This window comes from Pongo pygmaeus, chromosome 14 (genome assembly GCF_028885625.2).
Source record: "Pongo pygmaeus isolate AG05252 chromosome 14, NHGRI_mPonPyg2-v2.0_pri, whole genome shotgun sequence".
Lineage (NCBI taxonomy): Eukaryota > Metazoa > Chordata > Mammalia > Primates > Hominidae > Pongo > Pongo pygmaeus.
Genome location: NC_072387.2, coordinates 105,049,981 through 105,072,888, shown reverse-complemented (window position 1 = coordinate 105,072,888; position 22,908 = coordinate 105,049,981). Strand labels below are relative to the sequence as shown.

Below are 22,908 nucleotides of genomic sequence, written 5' to 3'. Positions count from 1 at the left end.
GTAGAGATGGGGTTTCACCATGTTGGCCAGGATAGTCTCAGTCTCTTGACCTCGTGATCCACCCGCGTCGGCCTCCCGAAGTGTTGGGATTACAGCGTGAGCCATTGCGCTCAGCCCAATCAATATCTTTAGAAAGTGTCCTTGTGTCCCTGAAAATATGCTGTCTTTGGGAAACCTTGCCCTAGTTGTGTGATAAAAAAGCGCATGAGGTCAAAATATGCGTGGCAAATATAAACGACGTCAGGATAACTTAAGACTAAAATCAGTTGAGAGGAAGCACACAGACACCTGTTTTGGTCTATGCTAGGCTTTTGGGGGTTAAGTCTGGAATTTATTCATTCACTTAGTCATTGACTCTACAATGTAATTGAGCACCTAGCTTAAGCTGGCACTGTGATAAATGCTTAGGTACAATGGTAAGCCAATGCACAGAAGTCCTTCCTGCTGGGAACTTCCTCCTGGGGGAACTTCCTGCTGGGAACTTCCTCCTGGGGGAACTTCCTGCTGGGAACTTCCTCCTGGGAATCATCAAGTGGGGGTTAATAAATAACCACGTAATTAAAATCAGTGCTCATGTGTCATTGTCTTTGGAAGGCAATGTCTGAGATGCCATGAGGTGCTTTGGTAGAGATGCCGATGCCATTGTGGAGGTGTAGTGCTTCCTGCGAAGGCTCAAGAAATAGCCTGCAGCATTGCAGTGCGTGGTAGTGGAGAGAGATGGGGAAGGGTTCGGGAAGGGAGGTGGCTTGGGGCAGCCAGGAGGCTGATGCCCTGCATTTCTCTGGGGGTAATTATGTGAGAAAGCTCTTAATGTTCAAGAACATCCACATATTTTCAATTCACCTTGGCTGCAGCCTGGGGAATGCATTGGGGGCCCAGAGTAGAAGCAGGGAGATACGTCAGGAGGCTGATGCAGCAAGCAGTCCCGGAAGATGATGATGTGATTTGGACCCAGGCCAAGTAGACAGCCTTGGATAGATTTGAAAGCCGTTGAGAGCATGTCCTGATTTGGGTGTGGGGCAAGAGGAGGGATTAGTCAGAGGGGAGGGATCAGGGCTACTTTCGGAATACTAGAAGACCAGATTTGGGGATGAATTTGGCTTTGAAGAATGGGATGCTTTAGAACTGTGCAGATGTTTGCTACAAGACCCACTGATGGGGTCTGCCTGGTTCTGCCTCCTTTCCTATTTCTTTAAAAATGGAGGTTGTAAATGATGAGTGTAATGAATTGATCCAATGTTCACTTTCTTCCTTGCCCCTATGTGGATGTGTTAATGAACAATGAGAAGGTGAAAAATGGCATCAGGAGAGAAGGAATAGGTCGGCCCGATATACTGATCAGAACTAAGTGAGTCTTGGCCATAGATAGACCAGAGCTTGGCAGACAAATACAGTTTAGAAAACATTGTGTTGTTAAATTTTTAAAAAATATTTTTATATTTTTATTTTAAATTTTTTATTATACTTTTTCTGGGACACATGTGCAGAACATGCAGGTTTGTTACATAGATATACATGTGCCATGGTGGTTTGCTGCACCCATCATCTAGGTTTTAAGCCCCACATGCATTGGGTGTTTGTCCTAATGCTCTCCTTCCCCTTGCCCCTCACCCACTGACAGGCCCTGGTGTGTGATGTTCCCCTCCCTGTGTCCATGTGTTCTCATTGTTCAACTCCCACTTATGAGTGAGAACATGCAGTGTTTGGTTTTCTGTTCCTGTGTTAGTTTGCTGAGAATGATGGTTTCCAGCTTCATCCATGTCCCTGTAAAGGACATGAACTCATCCTTTTTTATGGCTGCATAGTATTCCACAGTGTATATGTGCCACATTTTCCTTATCCAGTCTATCATTGATGGGCATTTGGGTTGGTTCCAAGTCTTTGCTGTTGTAAATAGTGCTGTAGTAAACATACATGTGCATGTGTCTTTATAGTAGAATGATTTATAATCCTTTGGGTATATACCCAGTAATGGGATTGCTGGGTCAAATGGTATTTCTGGTTCTAGTTCCTTGAGGAATCACCACACTCTGTCTTCCACAATGGTTGAACTAATTTACACTCCCACCAGCAGTGTAAAAGTGTTCCTATTTGTCCACATCCTCTCCAGCATCTGTTGTTGCCTGACTTTTTAATGATCACCATTCCAACTGGCGTGAGATGGTATCTCATTGTGGTTTTGATTTGCATTTCTCTAATGACCGGTGATAATGAACTTTTATTCATGTATTTGTTGGCCGCATACATGTCTTCTTTTGAGAAGTGTCTGATCATATCCTTCACTCACTTTTTGATGGGGTTTTTTTTTTTCTTGTAAATTTGTTTAAGTTCCTTGTAGATTCTGGATATTAGCCCTTTGTCAGATGGGTAGATTGCAATAATTTTCTTCCATTCTGTAGGTTGCCTGTTTACTCTGATGATAGTTTCTTTTGCTGTGGAGAAGCTCTTTAGTTTAATTAGATCCCATTTGTCAATTTTGGCTTTTGTTGTCATTGTTTTTGGTGTTTTAGTCGTGATGTTTTTGCCCATGCCTATGTCCTGAATGGTATTGCCTAGGCTTTCTTCTAGGGTTTTTATGGTTTGAGGTTTTACATTTAAGTCTTTAATCTATTGTCTTTCTTACTCATACTTTTCAGTTTCCTTTTTTCCATGTACAGAAAATGAAGGTTTTATTGTGAAGTTTTTAGGTCTAAGAAGTTCCGTTTGTTTTTCTTTTATTAAGGAAAGGATTGATGGTCTTGGCATGAAGCAAGTCCAATAGAATTTTAAGAGATCTTATCTTAACAGCAAAGCACTGAAAGTCTTCAATGACTTCCACATCCAGTAAAACGTGTCTCTGAGGTTTTATTGTTCACAAAGCTGCTTCAGTTTTTGCCAACTGTCCACTCTGAAGTCAATCTCTTTGACTTCAGTTCTGCCGTCTGATACTTCCCCAAGTGAACTTTCTGGGGATGCACCTCGTTGCTGTATTGGCAATGTCATTTCAGCTTTTTCATCCTCCTGAGTGACTAGAGAAAGTCCAGCCAGCCCCTCCAGCATCTTTACAAGCCGTTCATGTGTTGAGTGGAGTCTGATTTAACCACTAAACTATTATCATGTCTGTCTCCACTCAGATCTATTGTTTATTGACCAGTGCTCAATAGATTTACTGTGTGCATAGTTTTTTATTTTGAAGGTGGGGAACTTGTGTTCTCACATGCACATACAGAATATTGAATTGATGTCTTGGTCATACACTTCAGCTAAAATCACAATTTTATTCTGTCTGGACAAGATTAAGAAGATGTATAACCTTTTGCTTGTTGCTGTGCTAACTGACATAGCTGATTGTTTGAATAATTTAAGCCAATCATACAGTCTGTTTATGACTGTAGCATGTATCTGTGAACAGCTGACCCTGTGTGCAGTGCAGTGTTCATGCAGGTGAGTGTGTTTGTAAGTGCAGGATGGGGGACACATCTCTGCCCTGTACATAACTCAGTTTTGGTCCCAGCTGCAGCCACCCTGAGCTGGTTCCCAGCAGGATTAGTTTTTGAGGTGGGCCCTCAAAGACAGGGTGGGATTAATAATCAGGGAATCAAGGCAAAGGCTACTTTGGGAGGGTGAATGTCAGTGCTGCTGGGTCATGGAAGAGTTTGAAGCATGGTGTTCATCATCAGAGGTGTTTTCAGAAGATCCTTAGGGAGTGGTGTTTGGAAACGGTTTGGTTGTGATGGGGGATGCTGGAGAAGGGACCAGTGAAATCAGTATCACACATGATTACTGGTCAGTAAACTTGTGAAATTGGGTCTGGTTCGTTCTGTTCTTTTCTTTTCTTTTCTTTTCTCTCCTTCCTTCCTTCCTTCCTTCCTTCCTTCCTTCCTTCCTTCCTTCCTTCCTTCCTTCCTTCCCTCCCTCCCTCCCTCCCTCCCTCCTTCCTTCCCTCCTTCCTTCCTTCCTCTCTCTCTCCCCCTTTCTTTCTTTCTTTCTTTCTTTCCTTCCTTCCTTCCTTCCTTCCTCTTTCTTTCTCTCTCTCTCTCTCTCTCCCCTCCCTCTTTTTTTTTTTTTTCTTCAGGGTCTTGCTCTATTGCCCAGGCTGGAGTGCAGTGGTACAATCTCAGCTCACTGCAACTTCCGCCTCCCGGGTTCAAGCGATTCTCATACCTCAGCCTCCTACGTAACTAGGACTACAGGCGTGTGCCATCAAACCTGGCTAATTTTTGTGTTTTTAGTAGAGATGGGGTTTCCCCATGTTGGCCAGGCTGGTCTCGAACTCCTGTCCTCAAGTGATCTGCCCACCTCGGCCTCCCAAAGTGCTGTGATTGATTACAGGTGTGAGCCACCACACCTGGCCCAATTGGGTCATTTCTTGAGGAATAGTGAATTGTGGCAAATTAGGCCCAGATTTTTATCTGGTTTACCATGGAATAGGTGGTATGGGAGGAGGAAGCAGAGATGCTGTGGTTAAGCCTGCAGCAGAATCTTCAGGCCAGTCTCTGTCTGTGCCCTCTCCACAGTGCCAGACATGGGCTTGTGCAGGGAGAACTAGCAGTGCCCACTCCTAAGTAGGCTCTCAGTAAGGCTGGCGGGTGGATAGTGAGGGAGCCGATGAACAGACAGCATCTTCTGCTTGCTGGGTCTTTTTGAGAGAAATACTGATATTTTCTTTCCCTATATAGAAGAAAGGAAAGTATTTTTCTTTTCCTTCATGGAAGAAGGTTTTCATTTTCAGTTTTTGTTCTTTTGAAGTGTAACATTGCAGTCAAATGTGTAGCCCTGTGAAGTGACAGACAAAAATTTTAAGGACTCAAAGGATGTTGACAATTTTTAGAGTAGTAGATGACTTATTTAAGTGTTGTTTTCTCTGTCTCAGACATGTTCCATGCTCATTTCAGTTGCTTCAGATTTGCCAGTGGTTTACAGAACACCCGTGTAACAGCCATTTACACAAGGTGGTTTATTTTTCTCATGCAAAATCCTCATAAGTTTCTGTGTGAGTTTGCGAGGGCTGCTGGAACAAAGTACCACAAACACAGTGGCTGAAAACAATGGAAATTGAGCCTCTCACAATTCTGGAGGCTGGAGGTCTGAAATCAAGGTGTCAGCAATGCCAGGCTCCTGAAGCCTGAAGGGGAGAATCCTTCTTTGCCGCTTTGAGCTTCCAGTGGTTGCTGGCAGTCCTTGGATTGCAGCCGCACCCCTCTCATCTGTGTCCTAATCACTTGACTGTTTTTTGCCCGTGTGTCTCTGTCTCTCTCTTCTTTTCTTAGAAAGATACTGATCATGTTAGATTTAGGGCCCTCCCTTTTCCAGTATGACTTCATCTTCACTAATTACATCTGTAACATTCCTATTTCCAAATAAAGTCACCTTTGAGGTACTGAAGTTATGACTTTATCTTTTTTGGAGGTGTCTTAGTCTGTTTGTGATGGGTACACATAAATTACACATTGGGTAATTTATGAAAAACAGAAATTCTCACAGCTCTGGAGGCTGGGAAGTCCAGGATCAAGGCACCGGCAGGTTCAGTTTTCTAGTGATCCACTCTCCGCTTGTAGATGGTGCCTTGATGCTTCATATTCCAGATGGGAGGAATGCTGTGTCCTTAAAGGGCAGAAGGTGGAAGGGCTTAGAGGGCTGCCTACTGCCCGAAGCCTCCTTAACAGGGTCCTTAATGCCATTTATGAGGGAGGCGCCCTCATGGCCTAAATACCTCTTAATACCATCACGTTGGCCATTAAGTTTCACCATCTGGATTTTGGAGGGGAAGTTGTCCAGGCAGCTTCCAAGGCCTGGACATTGTATAGGAAGTTTCCTGGACGTTGTCACTTTCTATTGGGCTGAACTTAAGTCACGCGGCTACATCTAACTGCATTGGGGGCTGGAGAGAGTGGTCCTTGTTCAAGGCTGCTGTGCATTGGCTAAAATTTGGGAGTTTTCGTAACCACAGAAAATGAGAGCAGATTTTGAGGAGAGCTGACAGTTTTTACCACATCTACAAAATTTTGGATGGGGTGGGGATGATCTAGGTTGTTTATTGTGTTTCTAAGCCACTGTAGCTTCTCTCATTGAATTATACCTACCATTTGAGGAGCAAAAGGGAGTTTTCTCATATATCATTATGTTAGGTTTGTTATGGTTAGCAGGACTTTGTTTTATTCTGTTAAATTGCATTGTGTAGTTGCTGACTAGTGTGCAAAATAGCAATAAGCGAGAGATTGGGCCGTTCCTGCTGTCTAGGAGGGGACACTGACTAAGGAAAAAAGGTAAGTGTAGGTGGAGCACGGTGGCTCATGCCTGTAATCCCAGCATTTTGGGAGGCCGAGGTGGGTAGATTGCTTGAGGCCAGGAGTTTGAGACCAGCCTGGCTAACATGGTGAAGCCCTGTCTCTAGTATAAATACAAAAATTAGCCAGGCATGGTGGCAGACGCCTGTAATCCCAGCTACTCGGGAGGCTGAGGCTGGAGAATCACATGAACCCGAGAGGCGGAGGCTGCAGTGAACTGAGATCACGCCACTGCTCTCCAGCCTGGGTGACAGAGTGAGACTCTGTCTCAAAATAATAATACTAATAATAATAGGTGATTGTGAAAAGAAGCTTATAAAATATGTTTTAAGAGATAGAAGCCTTTTTTCTTATTTTGGTAAAGAACACTGACTTAAGTGATAGTGAATAAGTTGTATGTGAATTTGACGTGTACGAGGGAGGAGAAAGGCCAGTTGAATCTAAGCGACTGGCCAGAGCCAGGGCTGCCTGCAGAGGCTCTGCCCTGTGTTTCCTGCCTGCCCTTCTGGGCTCACTCGCTTCCTGAAGTCTGGGAATGGCCTTGACTTTCATGTTGCCAGCATCTAGCACGGGGCTTGGCACACGATGAGGATTTGTGAAATATTCATCAGATCATTTCCAACCAACTCCCGTGTTCACCATTAGTAACACAAAAGTACAACAGTAGAAATATGCAGGCTATAAATGCACTCAACCTCAGAGCAGTATTTTCGGTTTATTTAGGAACAAGTATACTTGTTGAAAAAAATTACACAGATAGTTCCTAAGATGACAAAGATAGTTCATGGCCATGAACTCTTTATATGTTTATTTATTAAATAAATATCATATGCTGATATGAACCGATACTTTAAATAGGGTTGGTAAAATGATCTGTAGGCTGTATAGAGTTTTATGTTACAAATTCCATAGAAGCAGTGACTTTTGTTTGTGCTTTTGTTTCTGTAATTTAAACAATCTGTGTTTTTCCCATTTTCTTTAGACCTTTTTGCTACTTGATGAGATATCACAGCGCAACCGTCAGCTGCCGTCAGATGCTAAAAAGATGGTGCATGTGCAGGATTTTACCGCTTTTTGGGATAAGGTAACATATCCTTAATGCAAGATCATGACTGCTAATAGATAATGAGTGACATTGATTTAATAGAGAATTTTGAGGTGTTACACATGGTATAAAATATGGCTTGCTTATTTACTGAAAGTATGTTACAAAGATTCTCAAAATTAGGAGTAAGTTTTGCAATTAATAGAAAGTAGGTATGAAATCAGACTTAGGTATTTGACAAGTTGTATTTTACCTCATTTTCAAAAAATGAAGGAAAGTGTTACCTCATTCTAAACTAAATGTCACTAAGTTTGGACATTGGCAACTTTGGATTTTATAGGATTGGACAGACTAGGCGTGCAGCATGGAATGGGTTAACTGCTGAGTACATTGTAGATTATTAGGGAGAATTTGGGGTATCAGTGCACATTTTCAGCTTAGTGTTTTCAGGTCATCTTATTACATATTGAGAAAGCCCATGACTTGGATTTTTGCCATGGGGCTGGGGTGGGGCTCCCCTATTCCAAGCATCTGGTTGTTGCCAGCTGCTTTGGTGGCAGCCCAAGGCAGAGGGGAGGCTGCAGGCCGGTGTAGCAAACTCCATGGGTTCCTGACTGAAGGGTTTCACCTTGTGGTAAGCGGACAAGGTAGTTCAGGCAAGGCCACAAGGATTTTTCAACACTTGGTTTACTCATAACATTTAGGCAAATGGGAACAACAGCAGGGGCCACTCACAAGAAGTACTGAGGCTCGGTGCATCTCCTGTTATCCACAACTCCAGTGCCCTCCTCATGCTTCCAAGGAAGCAGTGGGCTCCCTGCCCAGTGCTCACAGACGCCACTACTATGGCACCAGCTTTTCATGAAGAGAAAGGCTGTATTGTGAGTCGAATGGCAAGGAGACAGGAGGCAACGCTCAAATTTGTCTTCCCTAGCTGGGGGATGGGGCAGGTTTTATAGGCAGAGAGTAATGAGGCATGGTCCGATTGGGTCTTGCGTGATGCCAGGGCTGGATCTGATCGGATCCTGGATCATGCCATGAGGCGTCTGCCTCTGAACTCGTTCCTCCTTCCTTAGTCCTAGCACTTGGGTTCTGCCCATGGTTGCCTGCTTGGTTCATCTGGGAATGCTCAGATTACATAACTTGCAACCTGGGATCCATGGCAACTGAAAAACAGTTTACTATGTTATTGCACAAAGTTGAACCAGATTGGGCTGGTTCTGCGGTTACGCTCACCTGAGTCCGGGGTCCTCTGCAAATACACTCCTCTCAGTCTGTGTTAGTCTGGAAAACAGAGCACATAGCATGGGAGAGGGAGTTTTCTGCAGGGAATTCGTTTCATAGGTGATGAAAGAAAGAGCACAAAGGGAAAGCACGGGTGGAGGAGGCCACCCCCGAGATCAGCCATGGCAGGAAGCTGCACCCTGGGGCTGGAGATGATGTCTGCCAGGAGCAGAGCCCAGTGGCCTGGCTGCCAGCAACATTTGGGACCAGAGGGCAAGGGTCTCTTCTGAGGGCACTGGAACCACTCAGGCTGCTTAAAACAGGTGGGCAGTGCTGGTGGTGACCAGCTCCTCCCCTCTCTGGGTGCTCTTTGTGGCTGACCTTGAGTTGTAGTGTAGTTTGCTGGAGCCAAGAGCCAATAGGCGGTTGAGCAGCCCTCCCGCCCAGCCCCACTGCCTCCACCCTTTCCTGTGGGACAAATGTCAAAACTCTCCAGACTCCAGACTTTTCCTTTCTCTACATGCCCTTGGCTCTAAGTATTGCACTCCCTGTTTCATGTTTGCCTAATTCTGATGTAATTTCTGCCATCTCTACCAACAAAACAGTATTGTGTTCCCAAATATGTAGAACATCATTGCATCTTGTGCACATGGAAACTCACACAAGGTGACAGTTTCTCCTTACCTGCTGGCATTCCCACCCTCATACACTTTATTTATTTATTTATTCATTTTGGAGACAGAGTCTTGCTCTTTTGCCTAGGCTGGAGTGCAGTGCTGTGATTTCGGCTCACTGCAACCTCTGTCTCCCAGGGTCAAGTGATTCTCTTGCCTCAACCTCCTGAGTAGCTAGGATTACAGGCACGCCCCACCATGCCTGGCTAATTTTTGTATTTTTGGTAGAGACAGGGTTTCTCCCATGTTGGCCAGCCTGGTCTTGAATTTCTGGCCTCAAGTGATCCGCCCGCCTTGACCTCCCAAAGTGCTGGGATTACAGGCGTGAGCCACCGTGCCCAGCTCTAATACACTTCAAGCATTGACAGAAAGCTCTATGAACATCCCACTAGAAAAAAGCACTCTAGGTGAATGCTGTTGAGCTAGAGGAAGGCACTGAGGTAGCCACCACACACTGTGTAGGTCCCATTTGCAAATTTCTTTTGTACCAAAGCCTGCAATATTGTAAAATGGGCTGTTTTGTTGTTTTTCGGTTCCTAGATAACATTGACAGCTGCATTGTAAACAGAACACTCCATCCTGTTTTCTGGCCTTGTGTTGGGGTGATTATTATTAGGGAGGTCCTGCGGCTGAGAGAGTGCTGGGGTGGGAGGAGCGGCACAGACACTGGGGCTTTTGGAGAGAAGCTGCAGAGGAAAGAAGGGTGTGCTGGGCTGGGATTTAGGAGAAAGAGACTCCAGCAGCAGTCCTGCTGGATAGACCAGCGGGTATTGGAGGGAAGGTCTTCTCACCAGCCTAGGTCTCATTTATAAAACAAAGGGGCTTGGGCTGAAGCTGTAAAGTCTGTGGCCCCGTGAGAGCCTGTGACTCTCCATGGGGAAGGGATTTGCTTCTGCTTTCTTCACTGCTCTGGCCCCAGGGCCCAGCATAGGGTTGGGCCCAGAGTGGGGGCTCAGTCTGCCTGCCTTAGTGTCTTGGAGCCTGGAGGTCCCAGAGGGAACGGGCCTAGCCTTCTGAGCTGTCGAGTGCTGCCCCCTTCTGGCTGCAGTGCACCAGTGCTGGGTCCCAGGCCTCCCGGTGGGGCAGAAACCTGCTCTAAGAACCAGGGCCGTGATGGGAAGCTGGGTTTTGCATGTGGCTCACTCTTTTGCAGCCAAAACTGAGTAAAAAGAAGTAAAATCAGAAATAGTTGTTAGGAAAGAGACACACTGCAAAGGAGGGGAAACGGACAGGTTGACCAGTTGTGTTTTTTCATCCTTTTGTAATCACAGAAATAAGCAGGTTTCAGTTGTCTTAAGAGACAAATGTTACTTAATCAGGAATACGGAGTAGACCGTTTACATTTTAGAGGAGGAACACCCTATATGGTAAGGCTAAGTCAAGCAAGACTTTGTGAATTTGTGACAAGTTTGCATTTAAAATCGTGTAAATATGTCACATTTTGTTTAACGCTATTTTTCCAAGTGTTTAGGTAATAATGTATTCACTTTTTAAAAAAAGAAATAGTTGTTAGGCATGTAGGAAGGAGTAGAGAAACCTATTCTGGATGGTTGTTATATAATTCCTATGAAATCTGGGGCTAGTTTCTTTGTGCTTAAAAGGGATCATGATTGTTTTGGTCTGTGGCCATCCTGTAATGTGGTATGGGACACATAAGGAGTCAGTTTACATACACACATATTTTAGCATTTGACCATTTATAGAAATATTTGTGATTATTTGGATATGTGACCGTTAAGTCGTTTCCAGGTAAATTTTTCATTTTGAAGGTATCTTGATCTCTTGTTCCCCTGCCGTGCTTTCTGTCTTTTGGGCATTTTACTAATTGCACGTGCCCGCTTGAGATGTGGAGAGGGGTTGATGAGTACCTTTTTGTGGGCTGGGCCAGCTCAGCGTCTTTAGGTTTTGGGTTGGTTGACTCCATGCGTGCTTCCCTCTTCCATCATCCCAGGGGTGTTCCACCCTTCAGGGACGCCAGATTCATTTTGAAGAATCCTTTTCTAGAGTTGAGGAGGCTGCATTGCCTTTGATTCACTCTTGATCATTTTTCTATGATATGGATGAGCATTTACCAAAGTGTGTTGTGCAGAAGAATAGCCACTTCCGAAAGGATTTGGGACTTGAATAAATTTGCCAAATGCCCACCCACCAGACATGCATGGTCTCTCCAATATATCCATGGGAAATTCAGAAGATTATAAATGTGCTACTTAAACCCCTTTAGGATTCGTCCCAAATTGTAGCTGTTTTTACTTTACTTAACAGTATCAATTTTTGTCTACTAGTGTTGATGTCTGGGTTTGGACAAAAGTTCTTAGAGTTGGCAGTTTTTACAGTTGAGGTTCTATACTCTGAATTTAAAACCATTCCTCTCTTTATTTGTACCAACTGACTTTTGATTTTTTAAAAGATAGATAATTCAAAGTATTGATTGTCCTTGTATGAGAAGAGGAAACCTCCTCATTTTGGTTTATCATGCTCTGGTAATCTATCCCTTCTCCCTGATACACACTTAATCCTCTCAATTGAAAATATTTAGAAGCTCTTTGTAAACGTAATGAATTTGGTTTGGTCTCCTAAATAATAAATAAACTGTAAAATAACATTTTTTTTGAGACAGGGTCTTACTGTGTTACCCAGGTTAGAGTGCAGTGGTGCAATCTTGGCTCACTGCAACCTCAACGTCCTGTGCTCAAGGGATCCTCCTGCCTCATCCTCCTGAGTAGCTGGGACTGTGGCACACACCATGCCTGGCTAATTTTTTTTTCTTTAAGAGATGGTTTCTCACTATGTTGCCCTAGCTTGTCTTGAACTCCTAGGTTCAAGTGATCCTCCCACCTCTGTCTCCCAAAATGCTGGGATTACAGGCATGAACCAGTCCATGCCCTGCCTAAAACAACTTTTTTTTTTTTTTAAACATTAGCGGTGATTGATAATTTTCTTAACATTTAGTATATGTAAAAACATGCGTATACTCCTGAATCTTTTATCATAGAATTTATAGATTGTTTAGGAACGTTATTTCTGATACCATAATGAGTACTTCATCCCTTCCTCCCTTTGTGCTGGATTGAATGCTGTGTTGGGTACCTCCATGTTCATAGTAGAACTGCTATGTTGTCCCTATTTACCCAGGATGAGTAACACAAGCTGCAGGTGTAACACTGAGACTTTCACTTTGACCCATGAACATGCACTTAATTTCATTATTCTTCAGTTTTTGGTTGTTGTTAAATTAGAGCTCTTGGTTACAGGGTTGACCACCATTTGTAGAATTTCATTTGCCAAGAGTGACTTTATAGTATAAAGTGCCTTCTGGCTGGCTGGGCATAACTGAGGTTCATGCTTTGTCAAGTGAAAATGGAGCGATTAGTGGAGATTTCAAGTCATCCATTAGCTAAGGACTGGGCATGCCATGTACTCATGCTGCCACCTTGTGGAGGTTAATGAAATAGAATATTACAACCAAGGGACGGAATGAAAATTTACAAATGGTTGAAAAGCTCCCATACTGAATATTATATTAAGAATATTGTTTTAAATGAGCACACATGGACACTGGGAGGGGAACATTACACGTTTGGGCCTGTCGGTGGGTGGTGGGGCAAGGGGAGGGAGAGCATTAGGACAAATACCTAATGCATGCAGGGCTTAAAACCTAGATGACAGGTTGACAGGTGCAACAAACCACCATGGCACATGTATACCTATGTAACAAACCTGCATGTTCTGCACATGTATCCCAGAACTTAAAGTAAAAAAAAAAAAATATTGTTTTGGTAAGTTAGCATGAGTTTTCATTTCAAGAAGGTTGTCTTGTCATTTTTACTATCTAAATTTTGTGGAAGTCTGGAGCTGTATTCACATGAAAATCTGGTAAAAGGGAATGGGCCTTCCTTAAGTGCTGAAGACTCCAAACTGTTTAAAGCCCCACCAAAAAAATATGATTGTATGAAAAGGACTCTAGGATACGATATCTTAAAATAGGAAGGAGAAAGATTTGGGTTATGTTCATGTATCAATGACTGTTGTATTGTTTTCTTCTCTTTTTGAAGTGATTTCTGTGACTTTATTGAGATGGGCACATTTTATAAACTTTAATTTGTAGGCATCAGAGACCCCAACTCTACAAGGCCTTTCCTTTACTGTCAGACCTGGCGAATTGTTAGCTGTGGTCGGCCCCGTGGGAGCAGGGAAGGTGAGTTAGAATGGCTTTTGGCAGCTTGTTGCAACCCCACTTCTCATATTAACTTCTTGGGTTTGAGCCCAAGGCTACGTGTAACACAATTTTGAACTGGGTATGCTTGGCACGGCATTTCTCAGTGCGTGGAACATTCGTTTTGCAAGAAGGGTCACATGACCAAATAAATGTGGACAATGCATATCATGTTTCCCTTGGTTCTTCAAGTTGAGCAATTGGGAACTCCTAGAAGTTGGACATCTCCATGAAGGAAATTATTTATGTGACCACTATGCAGGATGGACTGACTAAGAAAGTGGGAACTTCTTTTTGTCAGAGTGGACCCTAGATGCTACAAGACATCTGGAGGTTGTGAAGGCTTGTCTGAAAAGCTTTAAACATGTTTTGATATGACTTCTCCAAGTCACGTGAACACACATTTAATAAACCTGTAGCCAGGTGTATAGTCCTGTGTTAGGAGTAAAAGATACACCTGTAATCAAGACCCAGACGCCACTGCCCTCCAGAAGTTTCTGGTATCTGGGGTGAGACAGATATACAAACAGGTGATTTCAGTTCAGTGTCGTAAGTGCTCTGATAGTGGGGGGCACAGACACGGCATGTCTGTGCATTGTAGAAGATGCAGAGGAAACATGCATACAGACTTAGTCTCAGGCATTCTAAAGCAATGCAATAAATCTAGATGTAGGTATATAACAAATAGAGTGGTTTCACAATTGAAGTTTGCTCTCCAGAGACATGATTCTTGGGTATTTAAAAATAAAAGTCCTTCCTAGTGCACAGGATATATTTATTTTTATTTATTCATTCATTTATTCATGTATATATGTATATTTAGTTTTTGAGACATGGTCTGTCTCTGTCACCCAGGCTGGAGTGCAGTGGCACGATCTAGACTCACTGCAACCTCCACTTCCCCAGGTTCAAGTGATTCTCATGCCTCAGCCTCCCAAGTAGCTGGGATTACAGGCGTGCCACCATGCCCGGCTAATGTTTGTAGTTTTAGTAGAGATGGGGTTTCACCATGTTGGCCAGGCTGGTCTCGAACTCCTGGCCTCAAGTGATCCACCCGCCTCGGCCTCCCAAAGTGCTGGGATTACAGGCGTGAGCCACTGCACCTGGCCAGGATATGTTATTTACATACAGCTTTTCTAGAACTAGTTCTTTGTCAGAAAAGATACCTGCATGCAGGAACAATGCATTCAATATTGGATATATGAAGTATATGTCAGGCTTGGCTGCTCTGTTGCTGTAAACATTCTTAATTGATCTTTGTTCCATGTACCATTTCATTTAGGGGCATGAAACTCATTTAGGGACTCTCATTAGGGCAGAGTAGATTATTACACTGTATTTTGTTAATATTCCTTGTAAACTACTAGTTTATATGGACCAATATATAAGTTATTTCCAATTTTTAATCACAACTTCCTGTGCTCTTTTAAATGAATGAATGGTGTTTTTTAAGCTCCCAGGGCTGGGCAAGGCTGCATTGCAGTGGCTTATTCTTGTCTTGAGTGTTGACTGAACATGTGTTTTTTACAATCTGTTTCAGTCATCACTGTTAAGTGCCGTGCTCGGGGAATTGGCCCCAAGCCACGGGCTGGTCAGCGTGCATGGAAGAATTGCCTATGTGTCTCAGCAGCCCTGGGTGTTCTCGGGAACTCTGAGGAGTAATATTTTATTTGGAAAGAAATACGAAAAGGAACGATATGAAAAAGTCATAAAGGCTTGTGCTCTGAAAAAGGTGAGTGATGACTTTTGGATTTCGTGTACTCGAATGTCCAGTAATACTAGTGTTCACTTGAGCAACAAGGTTTATTAACTTTTTTTTTAATTTTTAAAGACCTTTGAATGTTATTTAATACTTTAAGGCGGTCCTCCCAGTGAATAAACACACACACGCTCTGTCCTTTTAAGTCTGATGTGAAAATGATATTTACAGGGTGAATTTCGGGGGTTTGGTTGGTTTTATGAAGTTTTATTTACTTTTAACGTTTCTTTTTTTCAAAATGGACAATTATAAAAATTTGCAGAAGTGGAGAGAAGGATGTCTTGAACCTGCATGTACCCATTGCTCAAGTTCAAGTGTGATCAACTTGTAGCCAATTCTACTCCATCTGTACCCCAGCCCTCTGCTAGCTCCACCCCCACCCCAGGTTCTTCTGATGCACACCCTTGGCCTCAATTGTATTTTATCTGTAATTGTATTTTATCTGTAATACCTTATTACTTATCTGTAGAAGATAAGAACACTTTTGAAAAAAAATTACATCTCACTCAAGAAAAAAAATCACCAAAATTTCTTGCTATCATCAACTGGCTAGGCAGAGATTACAGTGCTTTAGTATCTCATTACCCATTGGTTTGCGTCAGACTCCGGAAGATGTCTCTGCACCGTGCACTTGGCTGATGTTTCCTGCTTGAGTCCCTCTCAGACCATAGGTTTCCTTCTCCACTCTCTTTAAAAAAGAAAATTTGTTTCAGTAGATTTTGGGGTATGGGTGGTTTTTGGTTACGTGGATCAATTTACAGTGCAATTTATTATTTAAAGGAAACAAACTGTTTTAAAATTTATTTTTCATTGTGTATCATTTTACCAAGAGAGTGATTGTTTTCAGAAAAGAAGAAGTGTTTGATTGTACACTGAGGTTTTCATAAAATTGGTGGATAGTTGATGAAAACTGAGCATGCTTAATAGAGGGCTATAAGTTCTAGAAAATAGAAAAAATGGTAAATACTGATAAATACTATGTTACCTTCTTTGGGCCATAAAAATCAGTGAATAATGGCATTAAAGGGCTCCCCCCGGGCTCTGTGCAGTGTGGCCTGGACATCCTACTGTTCTTTTATGCTGTCTGGAAAAGGCCGCCGCAGACTGTCACAGGTGTGATGCCGAAGGCTTCCAGCCAGGTTTACAAGGAATGAGTAATTTTGCTGAACAATGGCTGGAATATCATAGATTCTATCGATCAGGCGAGTAGTATTTGCTGGCGATTTGGACAGAGAAATCATTGCTTGTTTAATGGGCTGTTTCTTCCTCCTGGGCTATTGTTAATGAGAGATGATGCATTTTCAGAAATGACATTAAGTTAGCAGTAATGAGCTAGATTTTTATTGAATAGTATACATTATATGGGAAAAGATGCGCTAAGGCAAGCTCCTAGTTATTCAGATTCCACCAGGTGTTAATTTTTTTTCTCTCTCTCACACATATGCGCACACAAAGGTGTATGAAGTCTTAATCTTTTGCCATGATTTCCCAGTGCCTTTGCTATTGCTATCCTCATTTTGTTTATTTTTCTGATATTGCTAGCCTCACTTTTTTAAAGTAAAATTTTCATTTTATTCAAAGTTGGTACAGAGTTGCTAATATTTCCCTAAAATAATTACTATACTTCAGCTTGTCCTTCTCTGCTTTACCCCCACTGTCCCCTGCTTCCCTGAAGATCCATTTTAGAGAAATTTTGCAGAAATATAAGGTCAAAGTAGGAGAATATACAAGGTGATTTCAGTGTGTTGCGGTGAGTGGAGTGTATCATGTTTTAGGGAGTTGAGAAACAGATGGCAAATTTTGCAAGTTTTCCCCCACTGGTAGTTACAGTTGATAACCAAGAAACTGCTGATGGACCGGGCCCCGGAGATAGGAAAGATGGTGTGCCATTTTTCAATGGAAGGGTGGCACTTGGCAACCTGGGCCTTGTCTTTCAGCTCTTTTCTTCCATCATTTCTCTATGACAGGTTAGAAGTGAGGTCCTTGGGACCAACATAGGGCTTTTTTGGGAAGGCTTTGTTGCTCTTGACATATTAATCTGTCAGTTTAAAGATAACCTACTAGTAAACTCTAGAATTTAAGAATGATTTGTTCAAGACTGTGGTTTCAAGAGTTGAATGTTGCTTCTGGTTGGTGAAGTGGAGAGTTGGAGAGATGAAATGACTCACCTGAACATTTGCAGTTCAAGTTCAAAGCCATACCCGCCTAGCTCCAGATTCCATTTTCCCCTCTGCCAGGCACACCTCTCAGTTGGGGGTGTTTATAAGGTAGAACTATTTTAACAATTAGGTGATTGATACAAAGGTAGAATGTGGGACAAAATGTTTTTCAAGCCTTCCCTTTTTACCTGTTCAGCTTCTGATACCCACATGAGACTCCAGGTCCCAGGTCACCAAGCTCTGCTTTGCTCCTTCCCATGTCAGAAAGTCTCTGGGGGAAAGTGGGGATTAGGACAGTGGCTGCCATTCAGCCTCTTCCATAGCCACCTTTGAGGACTGGCCCAGTAACTCGGACAGTGTCCCAGGCACCTGCGGGCTTCTGCGTGGCAGGCAGACTCCAGTGGCAATGGGGTCCCCTCAGGGCTGGGCTGCATGGCGACTTCTTGGTTCCTTCCTGGATGTGTGTAAGCATGGACTGCTAGCCCCCTGTGCATGGTTCCATCCTCGGTAGGACGGTGGGCCTCTGGTGGAGAAGTCGAACAGAGCAGGAGTCTGGCCCAGCTTTGTCATTTGCTCGCTGTCACTTTGGGTTTTTTTTGAGATGGAGTCTCGATTTGTCACCCAGGCTGGAGTCTAATCGTGTAATCTTGGCTCATTGCAACCTCTGCCTCCCAGGCTCCAGTGATTCTCCTGCCTCAGCCTCCTGAGTAACTGGGATCATGGGTGCGCGCCACCATGCCTGGCTAATTTTTTTGTACTTTTAGTAGAGATGGGGTTTTGCTATGTTGACCAGCTGGTCTTGAACTCCTGACCTCAAGTGATCCACCTGCTTTGGCTTCCCAAAATGCTGGGATTATTTGCATGAGCCACTGCACACAACCAGCTCGGTGTCCACTTTGGACATGTCACATTACCTGCCTTGGGCTCTTGATATCTCTGCTGAGAAATAAGGACATGGGATGAGATGGTTTCCAAGAAGTTTTGCTACCATTCTCAAATGCCATTTATGACTGTTTAGCAGGGGACTGGCAAGAAACCAGGGATCCTCTTAATGAGTTATGAGATCATTTGCTGACTCCTTTTCAAATCCACGTGTCAATGGTGGGTGTAAGATGGCCATAGAGAATAGCAATCCTGGAATTATTTTGGCTTGTAGGTACAGAGATTGCATGTGTAATCAAAACCTGCTAGACAGAAACGGTCCTGAGTGTCTCTGGGTGTTTGGCCTCTGTTTCATTTCTCATTAAATGGGGGAGATACAGCAGGATTGTAAAGACTGCAGGCAATGTCTGTAAAATGCAAACATGCCAGGTTTTTGGTAAATAGTAGTTATTGCCCTTTTCTCTAAATCAGTTAATAAGACAAATAAAAGATTTTGCCTTATATAGTTCCTCATTCCCCTCCTGGCCACCCTCCCATGCAAAAAAAAAGTGCTAGAGGAAAAAATAGGAACTAACAAGATTTCTCTGATATATTGATAACAACTAGATATATTGTACTAGATACAGTTGAAGTAAATCTATAAGTTCATTGAGCTAAAAATATCTTTGAGATAAAATAATAAGATAGGAAGTAATAATTCACATTTAGCAGTATTGCTTTAGGCTAATTACTTATTCAAAGTGATATCATAGCAAATGACAGGACATACCTCAGGAAACAACATACTAATGTTAGATACATTAGTGAGTAGTGGTTAAAATCTGAGGCCTTGGGGTCAGACAGCTCTGGGATTGAGTCTCAGTTCTCTTTAGTAGGTGTGCGATTTTAGCTAATCGTCTGAACCTTAGAAAGCCTCAGTTTTGTCATCTGTAAAATAGAGATAATAAACTATTCACCTCATAGGCTATTGTGAGGATAAGATTTGATCATGAACTTAAAGCATCTGATTACTAGGCACATAAGCATCTGATTACTAGGCACATAACAGGCCTTCTTAATTATAAGAGCCACCAATTTTGGGTAAAATCACATGAAATGTGACATGCTTGAAAGAACGTATCTGAGTATATAACTTCCACTATTTGAATTGATATTTATATAGGGTTCTACACATAGTACAGCAAATAAGTCAATAATAAAAATATTGTTACCCTAATAGATGCAATGTATTAATATGATGTCACCCTTTGCATAGTTTCTTTTAATCCTTGAGCACTTTTAAGCAATGCATATCCAAAGGCATGGAATTGATAAATTGGAGTTTATATAGCTCGCTTGAATATACAAACCCCTTTGGAGTACCCACTATCTTATAATTTCTTCTCATATTTGCCACATTCCTCCCAACTTGGACGTTTTCTTTTTAGATTGCCTTGACAATCATAAAGTAACTGTTGTTATGCCTTTTTGTTGTTGTTAATCTCTCAGTTGGGAGAACCATATCACTCCTTAGTGACAGAATAGGAAATACATGCTGAGGGCCCGGCATGGTGGCTCAAACCTGTAATCCCAGTACTTTGGGTAGCTGAGGTGGGAGAGTTGCTTGAGGCCAGGAGTATGAGACCAGCCTAGGCAACATAGCAAGACCCTGTCTTTTTTTTTTTTTTTTTTTTTTAAGCTGAGTACAAAAGGGATACAACGAGGTAAATCTAACTAGGGTGACTAAATGGACTGATAGTGCTATATATGGATAGAGAGACTTCGAGTTCTGAGTTGTTTCAGTATTGCCTTTAAGTATCTTCTAGCAAGCACTTGGGGAAGCATGATATGAAAGGGCAACAGGCTGTGAACTGAGATGAGCTTGGTTCAAACTCCAGCCTTCCTTTATTAACTGAGAGTCCTCAGACCAGTTACGTGCTCTCACTTCGTCTCAGTCTCCTCATCTGTGAAGTGTGGTCACTACTTACTTGGCAGGTTGTCATGAAGGTTAGAGATAACACCAGGCATCAGGAACAGTGGTTGGTGCATAGCTCTTACATCCAGGAGCTGACTCGTGGAGCAAGAAGCTGAGTACACATATAAACATTAAGAGGCAGAATACAGCAGGTCCTTCCTAAGAAATATAAACAAAGCCTTAGGAACCTAGAAGAAAGAGTGATGTTTTCTGATTGGGGGACTGCAGGTTAGTTTCATAGAAGAGTTTGAGCTGGGCCCTGAAAGAAGAATAGGATGTTGATAAGCTATGATAGGAAGGGCCATTCCAAATGGAAGCAAGGTGTGGCCCAAAGCTGGAGAGCCCTGCTCTCTGACTCTGGAACCTGCTTCTTGTGCTGGGGCCTCAGGCCTGCCCCTGTGACCATCCCCACAGTGTCCTCAGTGGTTTTTCTGCCTTCAGTGTCACCATGGTTGATGTGCACATGGTAGGATTCTGGTTAGATGACGTCAAACCCACATAGCCACGTCATGGTTTTTCTCTAGTTTCTGTGTCTGCATTTCAATAAAGGTGGTGGTAGATTAAATAATTGGTTAATTTTACTGAGTGGTACCTAACGTGCATAAGATACCTTCCTCCCATTGGGAGCACTTCTGCTTTCTGCTCAACTGTTTCCCTTTAACCAAACTAGAAAATCATGACTAGGAAATTAGCCTGAATCAGATTGTACTTCAGATCCTTTGAAATTCTTTCCCTATCTGAGGCTTGTCCATAAATAGTTTGCCAAGTCAACAACACTCAACGTTGTTGTAGTACTCACAGTGCTACCACCAGGCATGGGGAGAGAGCTCCTTCCCTATTCCCCATCTGCGTGAAATGAGACAGGTATTTTTAGTGTCTTTTCTAGAAAATGGCTAAGATTGCTCTTCTACAACTTGATGCTATTTTGAGAATGAAAACAAAACAATGTAAAATCAAGGCACAGAGACTTAACGCATTATATATAAAGACCATCAGCAATGGAATGAGGCCAAGTAAACAATGTGTGTTTGTGTTTGTGTGGAAGGCTGGGACCCTGTCTTAAAATGGTGCATTGTCTTTTTATGAAAACTGAAAGGAAGAGATAGTGTTAACTGGTGCATTGTCTTTTTTTTTTTTTTTTTTTTTTTTTTTTGAGATGGAGTTTCACTCTTGTTGCCCAGGCTAGAGTGCAATGGTGCGATCTCGCTCACTGCAACCTTTGCCTCCCAGGTTCAAGTGATTCTCCTTCCTTAGCCTCTCAAGTAGCTGGGATTACAAGCATGCGCCCCCATGCCTGGCTAATTTTGTATGTTTAGTAGAGATGGAGTTTCACTGTGTTGGCCAGGCTGGTCTTGAACTCCTGACCTCAGGTGTTCCACCCGCCTCGGCCTCCCAAAGTGCTGGGATTACAGGTGAGAGCCACCGTGCCCGGCCGCGTTGTCTTTTTATGAAAATTGAAAGTGAAGAGATAGTGTAACTTGTGAGCTCAACAAAGAGATAACGTGAAATAATGAAGTTTCATCATGGGTCACTTGCTACCTTTCATTTGACGCCACCTGGTTCAGATTGGAGTATTAGGGGACTCCTGTGTGTGTTTGTGGGCTGCCAGGGAATGGGTTCCAGTGGAGATACTGTCTTTTTTCCATTTGATGATGTACTTTATTTAGTGGGATTCATGCTATGAATGGGGTCCTGCTGTTGGTTTGATCAGAAAATATGTCATAGTCATCAGTAGCAAATGATAATGAACTCAGATCCTTTTTCCACTTAGAGAGTTCATACACTTACTTTAGATTGTTCCGGCATTCTATGAGTTTATTCTTGTTTCTCCAGGATATTTTGTAAAAGAGACAAAATGAGAACTTAGGGAGGTCAGAGGACTTGCTTGTCATGGAGATCTCAATGTGCCATTTGCTTTGTACTCCCTGTCAGAGTAGAGACAAAGAAATGACACCTTGAGCTGTAAGAGGGCAATCTCTGTAGTGTCCTAGGTTGATGCTTTTGAAGCTCAGTCAATACCCAGCGATCTTCTCCACACCTTTTGTCTATGCCAGGATCTGTCTAGTGATAATTATAGGCCATCCAAGTAAAGATTTCTAATGTAATGTCATGGAACTTAAACCTGATCATTATCCTGTTATTTTCAGGGATGTTCTTGTCATGTTTTTTTAAAAAAGTATTATGCTTTGTCAACTTATTTCTTAAATAATTTTTAAATATAACTTTGGTTAGATCCTCAAATAAAAACTTGTTATCCTTCCTAGCTTTTGTTTTTTGGGGTCTTGCATGGAACCAGATTCTACTTAGTGCAGCCAGTCTGTGCAGTGTCTCATGAGCACTCCGCTCCTTTCCCTTTGGCTTTTCCTGGCTGGGCTGCTCTTTCTGCTCTTATTTTTTGCAGAGTTTTTTCTGTCAGTCTATTGTGATGCCTTAAGCATCACTGTGAAGATGGGGTGGGTGTTATCCCTTCTCTGAGAATGGAAAGCTGAGGCAAAAGTCAGCAAAATGGCTTGTGAAGACACAGTTGTTCCTTAGTAAGTCCCATGGCTTTATGCTGACAGCCCTCACAGTTGGGTCTCCAGCACAGACCTCCAGACTCACTTATCCAGCAGCAAGTCAGGATTGCTGGTCAGCATTTCAGTTTGGCCATAATCAACCTTTTGATTTTATCTCTTTAATCTGCATCCCTCATTTCCCCCAGCTCAGTACATGGTAACCCTGTTCTTCCC

General features: G+C 42.8%; 1 protein-coding gene across 8 annotated transcripts in view; it reads left to right on the top strand.

Annotated features, from left to right (window-relative positions):
* The window catches only part of ABCC4 (ATP binding cassette subfamily C member 4 (PEL blood group)), a 282,616-nt gene that overhangs the window by 98,130 nt on the left and 161,578 nt on the right, over positions 1-22,908 (top strand). For all 8 annotated transcript variants that reach the window (XM_063651058.1, XM_063651055.1, XM_063651057.1 and 5 more), the window contains 3 exons: positions 7,249-7,350; positions 13,318-13,407; positions 14,966-15,157. In XM_063651058.1, the coding sequence (XP_063507128.1) occupies positions 7,249-7,350; positions 13,318-13,407; positions 14,966-15,157 (384 nt within the window). The remainder of the gene's footprint in view (positions 1-7,248; positions 7,351-13,317; positions 13,408-14,965; positions 15,158-22,908) is intronic.